Here is a 14,665-nt window from a genome sequence, read left to right as displayed (position 1 = left end):
GTCCCGGGTTCGAGGCTGCGGCGCGCGGAGGCAGCGCGCGAAAGGATCCTGGGGCCTGCGGCGAGCTCTGGCCGGCTTTGTAGCCTCGGGGAGGGCCGGGCTGGGAGCGCGCCGGGCTCCGGACGGGGAGCGGAGCTCCACCCTCGCGCGGGACGCTGGAGTTGTGGCCGGAAGGGACCCTGGCTGCCGAAGCGCGCGGGGGCCGCACGCGCTGTGTTCTGCTCCGCGGCCGCCCGCGTATTCCGAAGCAGTCCGCGTGCTCCCGGGGCTGCTCGGGTCGGGAACCGCTGAGGACGGGCTGCTCCGGGGACGCGGGAGCATGTAGGCGTCGTCTCCCGCACTAGTCCGCCTTCAGCGCGCACGCACGCCCCAGCCCAGCTCGGCCGGAGCTGCCCGCACCCAGCTGCAGTCCACCCCGCGGAGCTGCGGTGCCTGCCACCGAGACGCGCACAGGGTTCTCCCCGAGTTCCTGGCTCCTGACAGCTTAAACTCCTTCAATGCCATTGGCTTTCCCCCACGAATAGTTACAATACAAAAGAATAAACTGGTTTGACTTTTGTTTCCATTTTCAGATCTCTTAGAACATATCATAAACCAGTAAAGCTAGCTATTGTAGTTTATAGTTACTGTCCTTTTTAGGATTGGACAAACCTCGAAAGTAACATAGTCTCTTCAAAGAATAAACAGTTCCAGTTACTACAAAATGCAGTCCTGTAGGCAGTGTCCACTGCATCCCACAGTCTATGCACCTACCTTAAGCTCCGGGAAGGGTATCTACACGTCTCTCTTCCTAGCCACGTCAGGAGCCGGCCCCATTATGCAATTTTTAAGTCTTGGTGCAAAATGGAAACGCAGTGCTCTTTGTTGAAAAAGAGGGGTAAAGGGCTGGGGAGTTAGCTCAGCAGCAGGGCGCCTGCCTGGTAAGTGCAAGGTCGTGAGTTCGATTCCTGGTACCGGAAAAAAATTTTAAAAATTAAAAAAAAAAAAAAAAAAGAGGGGGAAAAAGTACCATTACAGGTGCTAAAATGTAAGCTGTTTTTTGTGGTATTGCTGTTGTCCAGATTTTTTTTTTTTGCCATAAGGTCTTACTGTGTAGCTCAGGCTAGATACTGACATGCAATTCTTCAGCTTCCCGCGTGATGGGATGACAGGCATTACTGGACTCTGTCCTGGTACTGTTACATTAGTATTAAATGTCATTCCAAGTACAGAAAAACTTATTAGTGTAAATTTTACCATTTTTCTTTATATTCCGTATTGCTGGTTTTTAATACAAACGTGAACATTTAATTTGAATGCAGGATCACTAAAATTTCAGAGTTGTTATTTTATAGCTCATGCAATCATATGTACTTCGTTTTTGTTAGAATACGTATTAGAAATATTTTATAAAACTGAACTGTTTTTATTTTACTTCTTGGTATATATACTTTCTGGCATCATTCTGTCGAGTCTGGCAATTTTGAATCTCTATAGACTCCCACACATGGTGTGTCCAACAGAATTCCATGCTACACGGTACACAAACATTTGATGCAAACAGGCGGCAAGGCATGGTATACACATACTGTACCTGTCTCTTATTCGTGTTTCACTGTCCTTAAAATACAAGTTGAGTTCTTAGAGTTGGAGGTATAGCTTAGCGAGTACATGTCTAATGTGTGAGACCCTGGGTTCAATCCCAGCACCAGAAAAAAAAATTGATATGTGAATATGGTGGCCTTTTGTGACTGACTGCACTAGTTGCCCCCTACCTGCCCTATCCTACAACCTTATAGTCTGACACATTGTAAATGTTCTGTAAATCATTGAGGCTAAACTGGTACTTTACCACTGTATGCTAGGCGACTGGAAAACAGGTAAGACTGGAAAACATGCCCACTGGAGAAAAGAGCATGGCACATATCACAGTAATGCTCTAAGTGCTATCCGATTATTTTAAAACAAATTCTTACTTTTTGTTAGCTGAAATTCCTTTACTGGTAAGCCAGCCTGGTATGTTATGATGAGTTCTGGCTTTACAGTGAGTTGCATCTGGTTTTGAATTGTTCTCTAACAGGTTGTGATCATGATCATGGGTAAATATATTCTCTCTGGCCATATCCTCTTTTGTAAGAAAAGACTTGTCATCATTGGGAGAAGTTTCAAGAGAGTGTCTATAAAGTGACTTACAGTGTCTGGTACATAGGGTACACCCAATAAATTCTGACAAGCTTAGTTGTCTTAGTTGGTTGACCCCTTTGGATGCTATCTATGTAGGGAAAGAAGGACAGGCAGGAAAAGGGATAGAAAAAGGCCTCGGTGAGGTTTTTGGAAAATCCTGACTAGGAAGAGTTAAACACTTGCTAGAAAGAACAATTAAGAGAAAAAATCAGAAAGAACCCTGATAAACAGACTCTGGCCCACTTGGTGCCAGGGCCCCAGTTTACCCCACTCTACCCCCAGTTAAGGACAGGCGAGATGAAGTGGGGAAGGAGCTACATAACAAAAAAACCCTCAGTATATAAAATGCACAGTCTGACAAAAAAATGTATACACACTTCAGCAGTTCACAGTACTAATAAATGTCTGGAAGCTAATGGCCACTACTTTGAGCACCTCTGTAGAGGCCAAAGGTAACATGTGTTAATCTCATGATGTCTCAATAAATTTAGTGTTAAGATATTTATACAAGTTTTTCTTTTCCTGTATGTGTACATTTTTGGTGGCATCTGTGTATACTCCTACACACACACACACACACACACACACACAGTGTCTCACATTATTGCACTAAAATGTACATGTATCCCTTTACTAATTAACTTACTTGTGTGTAAGGCCCACCATAAATTGTAGCCATAGAAGACAGGACAAGAAGGCCAAATGTGCTAACCCATGAATTTGCAGGTAGGCAGTGGAAAGGGCCTTGGCCAAATCAAGGGTTTCAGAGCCTAAAATAGCTGATCAAGTTGTAACAAATTTCAGAGGGGAGTGTTTCAGCCACATAATACAAGGGACTTAAAATGGGGCAGGGGGGCTTTGGACCCACTGCCTTGCCTCCAGCAAGGTAGCTGTCTCTCTCCCATTTCTCTTCCTTTTTTCAAATAAAATGATCTTCTTTTTTCCTTCTAAACTTGTATTTCTAGTTCTTTCTTTGTATAAGTATACGATTCCTGGTTGGTCAAAGCATGACTGCTATACACACTCCTGGATGGGACATCTACAGCTCTCTTATCCAACTACCTCCTATTTCTAGCTCCTTTTCTACATCATACCCTGTTTCTGGGCCAATGTCTCCACCAGTTAAATCAGGAGAGTAAATATTGTTTGCCTTCCTCTGGCCCAAGCCTAACCTGAAGTCGCTCTGACTTTACATGAAAATCTTTGTCTTATTACTTCAACTTCACATGTTCCAGACACTTAAACATACTCCTGCCACACTGCTTTCTGTGCTGGTGGCTTGTGACATGCTCTACATTTCTAAACAAGTTATTCAGGCTGCAGCCCGCTGGGGCTGGATTTCCTTTGTATGTTTTGTGTGTGTGTGTGTGTGTGTGTGTGTGTGTGTCTAACTGGGGATCAAACTCAGGGCTTCTTGCATTGGACGTGTTTCTAATTTGTTAGAGAAATAAAACAACTTTGTTTAGAGAGCATAAAGTTTGTAAAATTAGGATTAGATTTGAATTTAACTTGAGCCTCAATCCTATTGTAAGCAGAAATATTTAAAGTTCTTTTATTATATCCTCACTAAGTAAATATACTACTCATTGTGCAGATCTTGACATGATCATAAATAATAAAGTACCTTCTGTTTGCCTGACAAAGAGTACAATAAAATGTTAACATTTGGGAAATCTGGGTGAAGTATATACAGTAATTTTTTGTATATAATATCTGTCAATCTGAAGTTATTTTAAAAGAAATGGTTAAAATATCTTTGTCCTTAGCAATTACAGATATGTTTAAGGGGCCGGAGATATCGCTCAGTGGCAAAAGTACCTGCCTGGTAAGCACAAGGTCCTCAGTTCTGTTCCCAGTACCAAAAATATATATATATATATATATATATATATATATATATATATGTATGTTTAAAATACTTTAAGTATGATTAATATATTATTTGGGGCCCATTATCTAGTTATTTATATTTAATTTAGGAGACCAGATTAAGTACATTTAATAACTAACTTAGAGTAAATGCTAAAACGTTAAAAAAAAAAGTGAATGCTAGTATTTGATAAAGTAGTATTGAATGTTTCCCGTCCCAGCTACTCTAGACACTGACGGAGGAAAACTGTTTTAGCCTAGGAGTTCCATCTCAAGCCTGGGCAACAAAGGGAGGTTCCATCTCAAGAAAAAAATGTATATACTGCCTGCCTGGCAAGTGCAAGGTCCTGAGTTCGATTCCTGGTACCAAAAAAAAGAAAAAGTAAATGTTAAGTCCCAAATTTATGCAATAGCATGTTTATGGAGGCTGTGTTGTTTGGGAGTATTGAAACTAGAAACACAGCTAGACATGATGGTACACACCTGTAACCTTGGTACTCGCCTAAGGGGCTGAAGCAGAGAGATTGCAAATTCTAGCCCAACTTGGGTAATTTAGCAAGATACTGTGTCAAAATAAAAAAATAAAGCCCAAGGGCCGGGGCTATAGCTCAGTGGCACAAGAGCCTGCCTGGCAAGCACAAGGTCCTGAGTTTGATTCCCAGTACCAAAAACATAAATTAGAAAAAAAATACAGCCCTGTGTGGTGGCCCAGGTTTGTAATCCCAGCACTGTGAGTGGCTGATTGAGGCAGGAGGAGCATAAATTCCACCTCAGCACATGCCACTTAGCAATTTAATAAGACTCAGCCTCAAAGTAAAAAAACTTAAGCTGGGTATGGTGGCACATGCTTGTAACCCCAGCACTTGGGAGGCTGAGGAAGGAGGATTGTGGCAGTTTGAGGCCAGCTTGGGCGACAAAATGAGTTCAAGGCCAGGCTAAACTGCATTGCAAAACACTCTCTCAAAAAGACAAAAATTAATTAATTAATTAATTAAATTTTAAAAATTTAAAAGGGCAGGAGATGGAGTTCAATGCAAAGGCCCTGGGTTCATCCCCTGCCCAAAAAAGAAAAGAAATTCAATTTGTAAGAAAACTTCAAGCCAGGTGTGGTGGTACGTGCCTTTAAAACCAGCACTTGGGAGGCTGACACAGGACCATCACTGAGTTTGAGACCAGCTCAGGCTACGTAGTGAGAGTGAGTTCCAGATTAGCCTGAACTACATAGTGAGATCCTATCTCAAAAACAAACAAACAAAAAATAAAAACTACAAAGCTAAAAAATTGTTTTAAAAAGTTTTTGGAAGACCCAGCCTGGTGTGGTAGCACATACTTGTAATCTCAGCTCTCAGGAGGTTGAGGGAGGAGAATCACTGCAAGTTCAAGGCCTGCCTGCCCTATAAAGTGAGACCTTGTCTCAAAAACAAAACAAAACAAAACAAAACAAAAAACTATTTCAAGTGATTCTAAGGGACCACCTTTCACTTGCTAGGTAAGCATGTTCAAACCAGAGACTATTCAGATTAATGAAGTGTTCTATTAACAATTTTGATGACACTCTGGCAAACCTCCTAAAAACAGTAATGCCCTTAAGAGTTTCACCTGTATTTTTTGTTGTGATTGGCCTGGAATGGGATTCCCCACCCACCTCTTTCTTCTTTTTACATCTGCCTTCATTTTATTTTATTTCACTCAACTTGCACACTTTATCCCTTGAAGACTTAAGGTAAGACACTACTGTCTGTTTACTATAAATTATACTTAGTATATATTTTTTAAATGTCGTTATAACTGGTACAATTATCAGAATAATTTCACTTTAAAGCTGCCTACCAAGAAAGTAACCTTTGAATTAGTTATTTAATGTACATAATCTAGTCTCCTGTTAAATATAAACTACTAGATAACAGACCCCAAATAATATACTAATCATACTTAAAGTATCTTAAACATATTTTTGAGTTGAATAATTTGTAATTGCTTAGGACAAAGACATTTTAACTATTTCTTTTAAAATAATTTCAGATTGACATATACAAAAAATTACTGTATATGTTCACCCAGGTTTACCAAATGTTAACATGTGAATTCTAGAAGGTAATCATTTCCATAGGTTTCCATTTTTATTAGTAATTTAAATTTCTTTTTGTAACAGTGATAATCTAAGCTTAACTTTACAGCTTATACGTCAGCTATAGAGTAAGGAACGTAAGTTATCTATTCTAAAAGTGCTTGGATATGTGTTGAGATATCATACTGTTTTCAGCAACCATTTAGACACTTACTCATAATCCTTAGTAAATGTCTTTTATTTCAGGACCAACCGTTAGAAAATTACAGGTTCAATCCAGATAGGTGATCAAAGCAATGAATTATATGCAACCTCTTGGCTTGGTGTTTCCTCATGTCAGTTTATTTTAAATGTCAATCATTTAACAGTGGACTGGAGGTATAGCTCAGGGGTAGAATGTTTGCTAAAAATGCAGGAGACCCTGGATTGGATCCCTAGCATGATGAAAACATAAGAAAAGAACAATGTTAAAAGAGGTCTTTGGCCAGTTACATGCTTGGACTGCTAAATGCTAATGCTGGGGTTGATCTTCTGTGAGGAGAGAAAAATCTAAATGCTCTTTGCCCTCTTTATATAACTGAACTCTTAATGTTCACTTCCAGAGCAGCAGCCGTTCACGCCTGGTGCACTGTGGACTCTTGTGATAATTATCAACAATAGCTTTCTTTGGATAACCTCCTACCTAAAGAAGACAGAAAATGATGGCTTGTGCTGAGTTTTCTTTTCATGTGCCAAGTCTACCAGAGCTTGCTGAAGGTAAAAACAATATTAACTTTGGATTTTTAAGAGCTGTTCTCGAGAGGAAATTAAAATATATATGTAGTTACTATTTATCTTCTACATATCTATATTTTACTTATTGAAATGGTACTTTTGATACAGAATTTTCCATTTCAGTATCTGCTGTTTTTGTTGAGAAAGACTAAAATTTTGTCTCTCCAAATAAACTAAACTCACCAATTGTGGATTATTGATGATACCAACTTTACACAATGAAAACAACTGTGTGATGATCACACTTTCCCATTTTTGCTTTAGCTTTTTACCAGTTATGTAAAGCAGGGGAGGAAAACTGAAGTCTCTCAGAATGTGGCTTTATTTAACAGCCTTTATATTCTATAGTAGTGGTTAACTGCTATATAAGTTCTTCCCTTATTTCTCAATGTGTTGTCCTGGGTAATTAATTTGTCGTCCTGGTAAGATTAAAGGGAAAAAAAATACTCATTTTTGGCTTTCTTGTGGTTTTCCTTTTATAGCCTTCCTGTTTTATTTTTTAATTGATGGTAGCTAGTAAATAATCTGTGGGGCTAACATTCTTTGGTCTGTATTTCTTTTCTATAAGTCTTTTGTCTTCCCAGATTTGACAGGACAGATAGGAACTTTTTCTTTGAGTGCCTTTCTAGACTAATATTCTCTTGTATTTTTATGTTTTTATTTTCCTTCTATATGTACAGAATACTCAGAACAAATACAGATGTAGGCTTAAGCTTCTTGACTTATAATTCAGAAAATCTTTTCAAGAATTTGGTCCCTTTTTAATTGGTGAAAAGTAGGTTTTGCTATATTTTCACATATTGAATCTTAATTATATATTCATAAGGCATTCAACATGGGGGAATTTTCCAATTGATTTAATTTTTGTCCTTAACAGATAAAAGATTTGGTATGAAATATCTGATGACTTCACATTTTCTGAGTCTCACTATAAAAGACTGAACTTCTGGGTGTGGTGGCACACGCCAGCACTGGGGAGGCTGAAGCAGGAGCATCACTGCAAGTTCTAGGCCAGCCTGGGGTCCATAGTGAGTTCAAGGCCAGCCTGAACTACACAGCGAGACCCTGTCTCTAAATAAATAAATGAATGAATGAATGGATGGATGGATGGATGGATGGATGAATAAATGAATAAACAAACAAAATTTTATAAGAACTCTTTTCTTAGAAAAAAAAAAAGAACTGCTTTCTTATAAATTGGGAGGGGGTGGTTGAGACAGGATCTCACTATGTAATCCAGGCTGGGCTGGAACTGTAGACCCTTCTGCCTTAGCCTCCTGAGTGGTAGAATTACTGGGATGTACACTACTCTTAAGTGTATAGCTTGCTGAATGTTAAGATGTGCTTACATCCATACAACTACTTTCCAGATCAAAATATAAAATATTTTCAACATCCCAGAAGCCTCGTTCATGGACCTTTCCATTCAAGGGCACTAGAAGAAGTTACTTAGGTTAATTCTTACTTTTATCACCGTAAGTTAACCTGTATGTGAAATACAGAAAATGAAGCGATAGAATCTTTACTCTTTTGTGTTTGGCTTTTTTTTCTCAACATTTTGTCTGTAATCTTTCTTGAAGTTGTTGCAAGTAATTGCTTCCTTTTAAAAGATTTACATTTCAATATGTTTTTGGAATCTGCTCTCCCAAAGGAAGATAGTCCTTATCTGCATGCAGTCTATTTATCCTATTATTTATAATCACTGTAGATATTTGTGTCTTTGTCTACTTGTATCTTCTGATTTTATCTAATTATATTCATTGTATTCATGAGACCATTCTCAGCTGAGAGTAACTCTGGTAGAGCATGTGCTTAGCTTGCTCAACGCCCCAGTTCTATCTCCAGGACCACCGAAAGAAACAACAAAACAACTCAGCATTCTCCCTTCTTTTTTAGTATATAAATTTAGGTTGAGAGTGTGACCTACAGAAAATCTGAAGGAAGATTTTATATATGGTGCCTAATTTTTACCTACAATTAAATAACCATTTTCATGCCTTTGTTAGTTATGCAGAAGGGGTTAAAAGATAACTTTGCTGAAGTCCAGGTCTCTGTCGTTGACTGTCCTGATTTGACTAAGGAACCATTTGTCTTTCCTGTAAAAGGTAAGTAGTCCTTAAAATATTCTTTTGGTTTTCAGTGAAAATATTTTTCTGAAACCAGAAATATTTTTATCTACAAATAAATAATATCCCAACTTTTCAGCCAAATATTGCTCAATTTCCATGCTCATGCTGTTTTCTGATGTTGGTCAAATTTCATTTTATACCTTTGTGGGAAAAGATTGTGTTGTATGTACTTTTGTAAACTTCACTGCTTATATAATATTCAGTACACTAGACTCTGATATCACATGATTTTTTAAAATGAGTTTTGTTTGTAATTGCTGAAATAACTGCTAGGAGAATTTTACTTTATTCAAGCTCTACCACTGAGCTGTAGCCCCAGCCCCAAGACTGCTTTTTCTCAAATAAAAGCAATTTTTCTACTCTTCATTTTAAAAGAAGTGCCTTCTCCCAAACTACATCTGGCTGTACCAAGATAATTAGGCAAATAGAATGCTTCGAGTGAAAGAGAATGTTCTTAGTAGGTTCAAGGCCCTGGATTTAATCTCTAAACCGCCCCCCCCCACACACAATCTAATTACTTGTCATTTATAGAAATAGTCTTGAAATAAGCAGCTTACAATATTTTCCAGTATGGACCTAAAGAACACATATTCTACCAGAGCACAATAATTTAAATTATGAAACAATTTTAAAAGAAAAAAGCCAGCACTCCCCCAAAAAATAGATTTTGAAAAATTAAGGCATTGCAACTAACTCCAGATACCTTCTCCAGGCCAACTTTTGGCCTCAATTCTATTTTTTTTATTTTGTTTTGTTTTTCCAGTACCAGGAATCAAACTCACGACCGCACGCTTGCCAGGCAGGTGCTGTGCCGCTGAACTAAATCCCCAGCCCTTGGCCTCAATTCTAGCTTGTGCACTGTTAACAACTTTCATTTGCCTTTACGCTACCCACTACCTCAAACCATGCTTGGTTATCATGACATTGGAGACATAGATAGGCAGTCAAAAGAAGATAGAAATACTAGCTACTTACATCTTCCAACTTTTACTATTTAAAAACTTTAAGAATGAAAAAAAAAAAAAACTTTAAGAATGAAAGTTATATACTCTTAATAAATTAAATTGATTATCTTCTGGCATTTTATATTTCAGTTTTTTGCTTGCCTATTTTTAAGATGACTTCTGTCTTTTTAGGCATCTGTGGAAAAACTAGAATTGCAGAAGTAGGAGGTGTGCCTTACTTAATGCCTCTTGTAAACAAAAAAAAAGTAAGTGTACTTTTATCCTTCACATTCACATGAAGATTTTTCCTGTTTATTAGAAGGTGCATTAGTCAATATTCTGGGCAAGAAAGTGCTAATGGACTCAGCTGAAAAGAAAACCAAGAAATTTGTTTAAGATATGATTTAAATAATTTTTGCCTGTATAGGTTTATGATCTGAATAAGATTGCAAAAGAAATCAAGCTACCTGGAGCTTTTATTCTTGGAGCAGGGGCAGGCCCATTTCAGACTCTTGGATTCAATTCTGAGGTTGGTATATACATATAATTATCTATTTTATTGACTGGACATTTGATTTGCCTTTTTCCTTCTACTACCCTTTCAAAAAGCATACTTTAGGGTGAACTATAAATGGTTGATGTCATAGCTCCCTAAACATTTGACACTATTTGACACATACCTGAACTGTAGCACATGCTTCTCAGGGCAATAGGTTTGGCTTTAGATGAATCCAGAGCCTTGGGTATTTGGCTGAAGGCTAATACAAGGAGTTTTGTTCATATATGTCATATGTTCCTTACTTCTCTGTAAATCTTTGCTTTTGGTATGAAAAATGCTTGGATTAAAAGATGAATAGAGTATTTAATGATCTAATCTGAAATCAAGACAAATAGTAGGAACTTATCATAGTAATACTGTGGTTATTTATAGCAGTTAATACCTACTACTACTATATATCATACAAATCCTATACTATATATGATATATATATTAAATAGTATATTAACATGAAAATATGTATATTTTATTATAGTCAATATTGTAATGTTATTAGTATATATGAATATATAATATATGAAAGACATTAAAATGTTTTAAACTCTGAGATGAAACTTTTTTTATACTATTCAAAATATTGTGTGTACTGATTAACTAATTAGCTTCTTTTCTTTTCAGTTTATGCCAATTATTCAAACAGAAAGTGAACACAACCCCCCTGTGAATGGAAGTTACTTTGCCTATATTAACCCTGCAGACGGAGGGTACCTACTAGAGAAATACAACAAGAAATACCATGATTTTGGATGTGCATTGTTGGCTAATCTTTTTGCCAGTGAGGGTCAATCTGGGAAGGTGATTTTGTCTAAAATAAAGAGTGTTCTTTAAATGTTCCCAGATAGCTAAAAATTTGATTTTTTTTATGCTAAATGGGGTCTTAAGGAACTCAGAGCTACTAAAATCAAAGCTCTTTACATAACCCAGTTATACAAGATGCAGGATAGTGCAGACAGCATGAAAGTGTTATTTAAAACTGAAGAGCAGCACTTAGGAAGCAATAGGTTTTTCTGAGTAACTGAAAAGTAACAAAATACTAATTTAGTGAGTCACTTAAAAGAACCATGAGGCTAAAATAAATAATGCCTGCCTGTGAGCAGTAAATAGGTGATTTTCTCATTTCTGGCTGATCACAGATTAAGCTGGATAGAAATGATGGTAGCAAAAACTTATATAGCAAGCAAAAATACATGGAGAATTAACACCTTACTTTGTTTTCTTCCTTTTAGGGTTCAAAAAGATGATTTTAGTGTTAGCACTTGTGAGGAGTCCCAGAGTTTGTAAGTAGAGATAGCAACTTCAGCTAACTTAAGAAATAAAAATACTTAATAAAGTAGAAGAAACTTGGTCCATAGTTTTACAGGAAGTGAGAAAATGGAATCATTTCTCCCTCGTCTCCATTTAACAGAGGTTAATTCCTTTAAGCCAGGGAATTCTCAACTTTTTCTACTTTCACATATATAGTTTAGAGTCTCTAGAGTTCAATATAAGACTCAGTTCAGGAAAGCATAAATAAGATTATTGAAGTTATATGTAATTGATAAGTTTGTGTAGATATACATGTCAATTCAGATCTGGGTATGCTGAGCAAACAAGAGAATACTTTGTGGCATTTTGTTATATAATGTTACAGTTGGGCAGTATTTGCATAAAATTTTACAGCTTACTAACTAGTGTTTATGTTCTGTGTAGGTAATTGAGGTAAAAGCCAAAAGAAGAACTGGACAACTTAACTTTGTGACTTGTATGAGACAGACTCTGGGAAACCATTATGGAAACAAGCCTGTAGGGATGGGAGGAACTTTCATAGTTCAGAAGGGAAAAGTAAAGGCTCATATTATGGTAAGGGCTAGAGTGTATTCTTGCACATGAGTGTTGGGTGCATGTGGTTACATTCTTAAGATTTTTAAGTATGTTGAGAATTTTCCCTTTAAAGAAATCCTGAACAAATTTTTTGCTAGGAGTTTTAAATGACATAGTGTAAATCATAGTGTAAGATAATGTCTAGGTAGTATTCTCTTTTATTTTTTGTTTGCTTGTTTTTTGTTTTTTTGAGACAGGATCTCACTATTAATCCAAGCTCGTGTGGAACTCACTGTGTAGCTCCGGGAACTTTCTTTTCAATGTGCAAAATCCCAAACTCAGTACTTAACAGACTTTGCAACTAAGATGATTATGATTTGGGAAAAAGAAACTGCATTATGGTGGCAGGCGTGGTGGCACATGCTTGTAACTCCAGCACTCAGGACTACAGAGCGCAACCCTGTCTCAAAAAACAAAAAAAGACAGAAATTGCATTATGAAAATTATAATCTTATGCTTCTGGATGCAGTGGCAAGCACTTGTAATCCCAACTGTTCTAAGGGCTGAGGCACAAGGATCATTTATACCTAGGACTTTGACACCAACCTAAGCAACACAGACCATCTCCAAAAATAAAAATAAATATGTGCTAAATATGTTAATAACACATTAAGTATGGAATACCATATGAAACCAGGATTAAAGCATTCAAGATTTTTTTATTTTATAATTTTTAGTAGTTGAATAAATGAAGTATGAAAATGACTCTTAATTTTTTAAGGGGGGAGAGTCTTGCTATGTAGTTCACAGTAATCCTGCCTCAGCTTCCCAAGTGCTAGGATTATAGGTATATACCACCACACCTGGCACCTAGCATCTTTTGTTGAAAAGGCTGTTGTTTTTTCTTGCTGAATGGTGTTGACAGTCTTTGAAAATCATTTTACTCTACAAGCAAGAACTTCTTTCTGCCTTCTCTATCCTATCCCATTGGTCATGTCTGTCATCCCACCAGTGATGAGTGGTACTGTTTATTACTGTAAGCTTGTACTAAGTTTTGAAGTCAAGAAGTATGAGATCTCTAACTTCTTTTTCAAGATTGTTTTGAAAATTTCAGTGTCCATATATTCTGTACAAATGTTAGGATCAATTTTTCTGTTAAAAAGTCATCAAGATTTTAATAGGGGTCAGGCATGGGGATGCATGCCTGTAATCCCAGAACCTGAGAGGCTGAAGCGAGAGGATCCTTGTGGCTTGGAGGCCAGCCTGGGCTACATAATCGAGTTCAAGGCAAGCCTATGCTACATAGTGAGACCTTGTCTCAAAAAAAAAAAAAAGAAAGATTTTAATAGGGATTGAACTGAACTGTTTCTTTGTTTTTGTTTCAGTGCTTGGGATTGAACCCTGCATATAATAGGCAATTAGCAGGTGCTGTAACACTGAGCTGCGCCCCTAGGTCCACAATAAATCATTAGATAGCTTTGGGTAATATTGATATCTTAATGTTGTCATCCAATCCCTCAAGATGATGTGGGATGTCGTTCCACTTACTGCAGTCTTTCACTTTCCTTGCAGCATGGTTTTATAATTTTCAGTGTGTAAGTCTTTTACTAGCCTGGTTAGGTTTAATCCTACAGTATTTTGTTCCTTTTTTCAAGCTTGTACTCAATTATAGTGCCTTATTTTCCTCATGCCATCCCCTCATTACTGGTAGCAGTAGGAGGTTTAATACTGGAATGAAAGGGAGGAGGTACAGTTAAGTGGTAGACTGCTTGTTTGTCTAGCATGTATGAGATTCTGGGTTCAATCCCATGTATCATGAGAAATATTTTTTTAAAGGTTAGAATGTGGACATACAAAAACTGGGTCTATGAAAAATAATGAGCTGGGGACACAGTTCAGCAGTAGAGCATTTGCCTACCATATGCAAGGCCTTAGGTTCAATCCCCCAACACAGGTAAAAAAAAAAAAAAGAAAAAAGATAAACATAGTATTTGACTCATTCCTTCATTTATTCTTTCCAGAGCTTTAATTATACACATTGATTGGTTATCTTTTTGAAAACTAGGTTATATTATTTAAATTATGCCGAAGTCAGTAGAATGTGTAAGAAAGTTTCAAATTTTTAACTTAATGAAATGTATTTTTAAATGTTTAAGTTCCCAGTAATATTCTGTATGTTTACCTGTTTAACTGTTTTTCATTATAGCCCACAGAATTTTCTTCTTGTCCGTTGAACTCTGATGAAGAGGTAAATAAATGGTTGAATTTTTATGAGATGAGGGCTCCTCTGGTTTGTCTACCAGTTTTTGTCTCCAGAGACCCAGTAAGTCTTATTTTTTATATTATTATTTATTATATT

At 37.1% G+C, this 14,665-nt stretch overlaps 2 protein-coding genes across 5 annotated transcripts in view; one reads left to right on the top strand and one right to left on the bottom strand.

Moving 5' to 3' along the window:
* Nucleotides 1-2,577, bottom strand: LOC106148021 (atherin-like; the record flags this gene model as incomplete). Its single annotated transcript, XM_013511834.1, is given in 1 exon segment — nt 1-2,577. A coding segment is annotated over 1 exon segment (321 nt), but the record flags the coding sequence as incomplete, so codon positions are not given.
* The window catches only part of LOC102023894 (chromosome unknown open reading frame, human C11orf54), a 29,008-nt gene that overhangs the window by 12,926 nt on the left and 1,417 nt on the right, over nt 1-14,665 (top strand). For 2 of the 4 annotated variants that reach the window (XM_005379702.2, XM_013511833.1), the window contains exons 2-8: nt 6,703-6,856; nt 8,881-8,979; nt 10,140-10,213; nt 10,375-10,476; nt 11,125-11,301; nt 12,196-12,345; nt 14,513-14,629. In XM_005379702.2, the coding sequence (XP_005379759.1) occupies nt 6,799-6,856; nt 8,881-8,979; nt 10,140-10,213; nt 10,375-10,476; nt 11,125-11,301; nt 12,196-12,345; nt 14,513-14,629 (777 nt within the window). In that variant the 5' untranslated portion in view covers nt 6,703-6,798. Of the gene's footprint in view, nt 1-5,490; nt 5,756-6,702; nt 6,857-8,880; nt 8,980-10,139; nt 10,214-10,374; nt 10,477-11,124; nt 11,302-12,195; nt 12,346-14,512; nt 14,630-14,665 lie in introns of those variants that run through there. The other 2 variants (XM_005379703.2, XM_005379704.2) reach the window with 2 other exon arrangements.

Source organism: Chinchilla lanigera, unplaced genomic scaffold (genome assembly GCF_000276665.1).
Source record: "Chinchilla lanigera isolate Chin_1 unplaced genomic scaffold, ChiLan1.0 scaffold00013, whole genome shotgun sequence".
Lineage (NCBI taxonomy): Eukaryota > Metazoa > Chordata > Mammalia > Rodentia > Chinchillidae > Chinchilla > Chinchilla lanigera.
The sequence above is the reverse complement of the archived record's forward strand: the minus strand, read 5'-3'. Positions and strand labels throughout refer to the sequence as shown.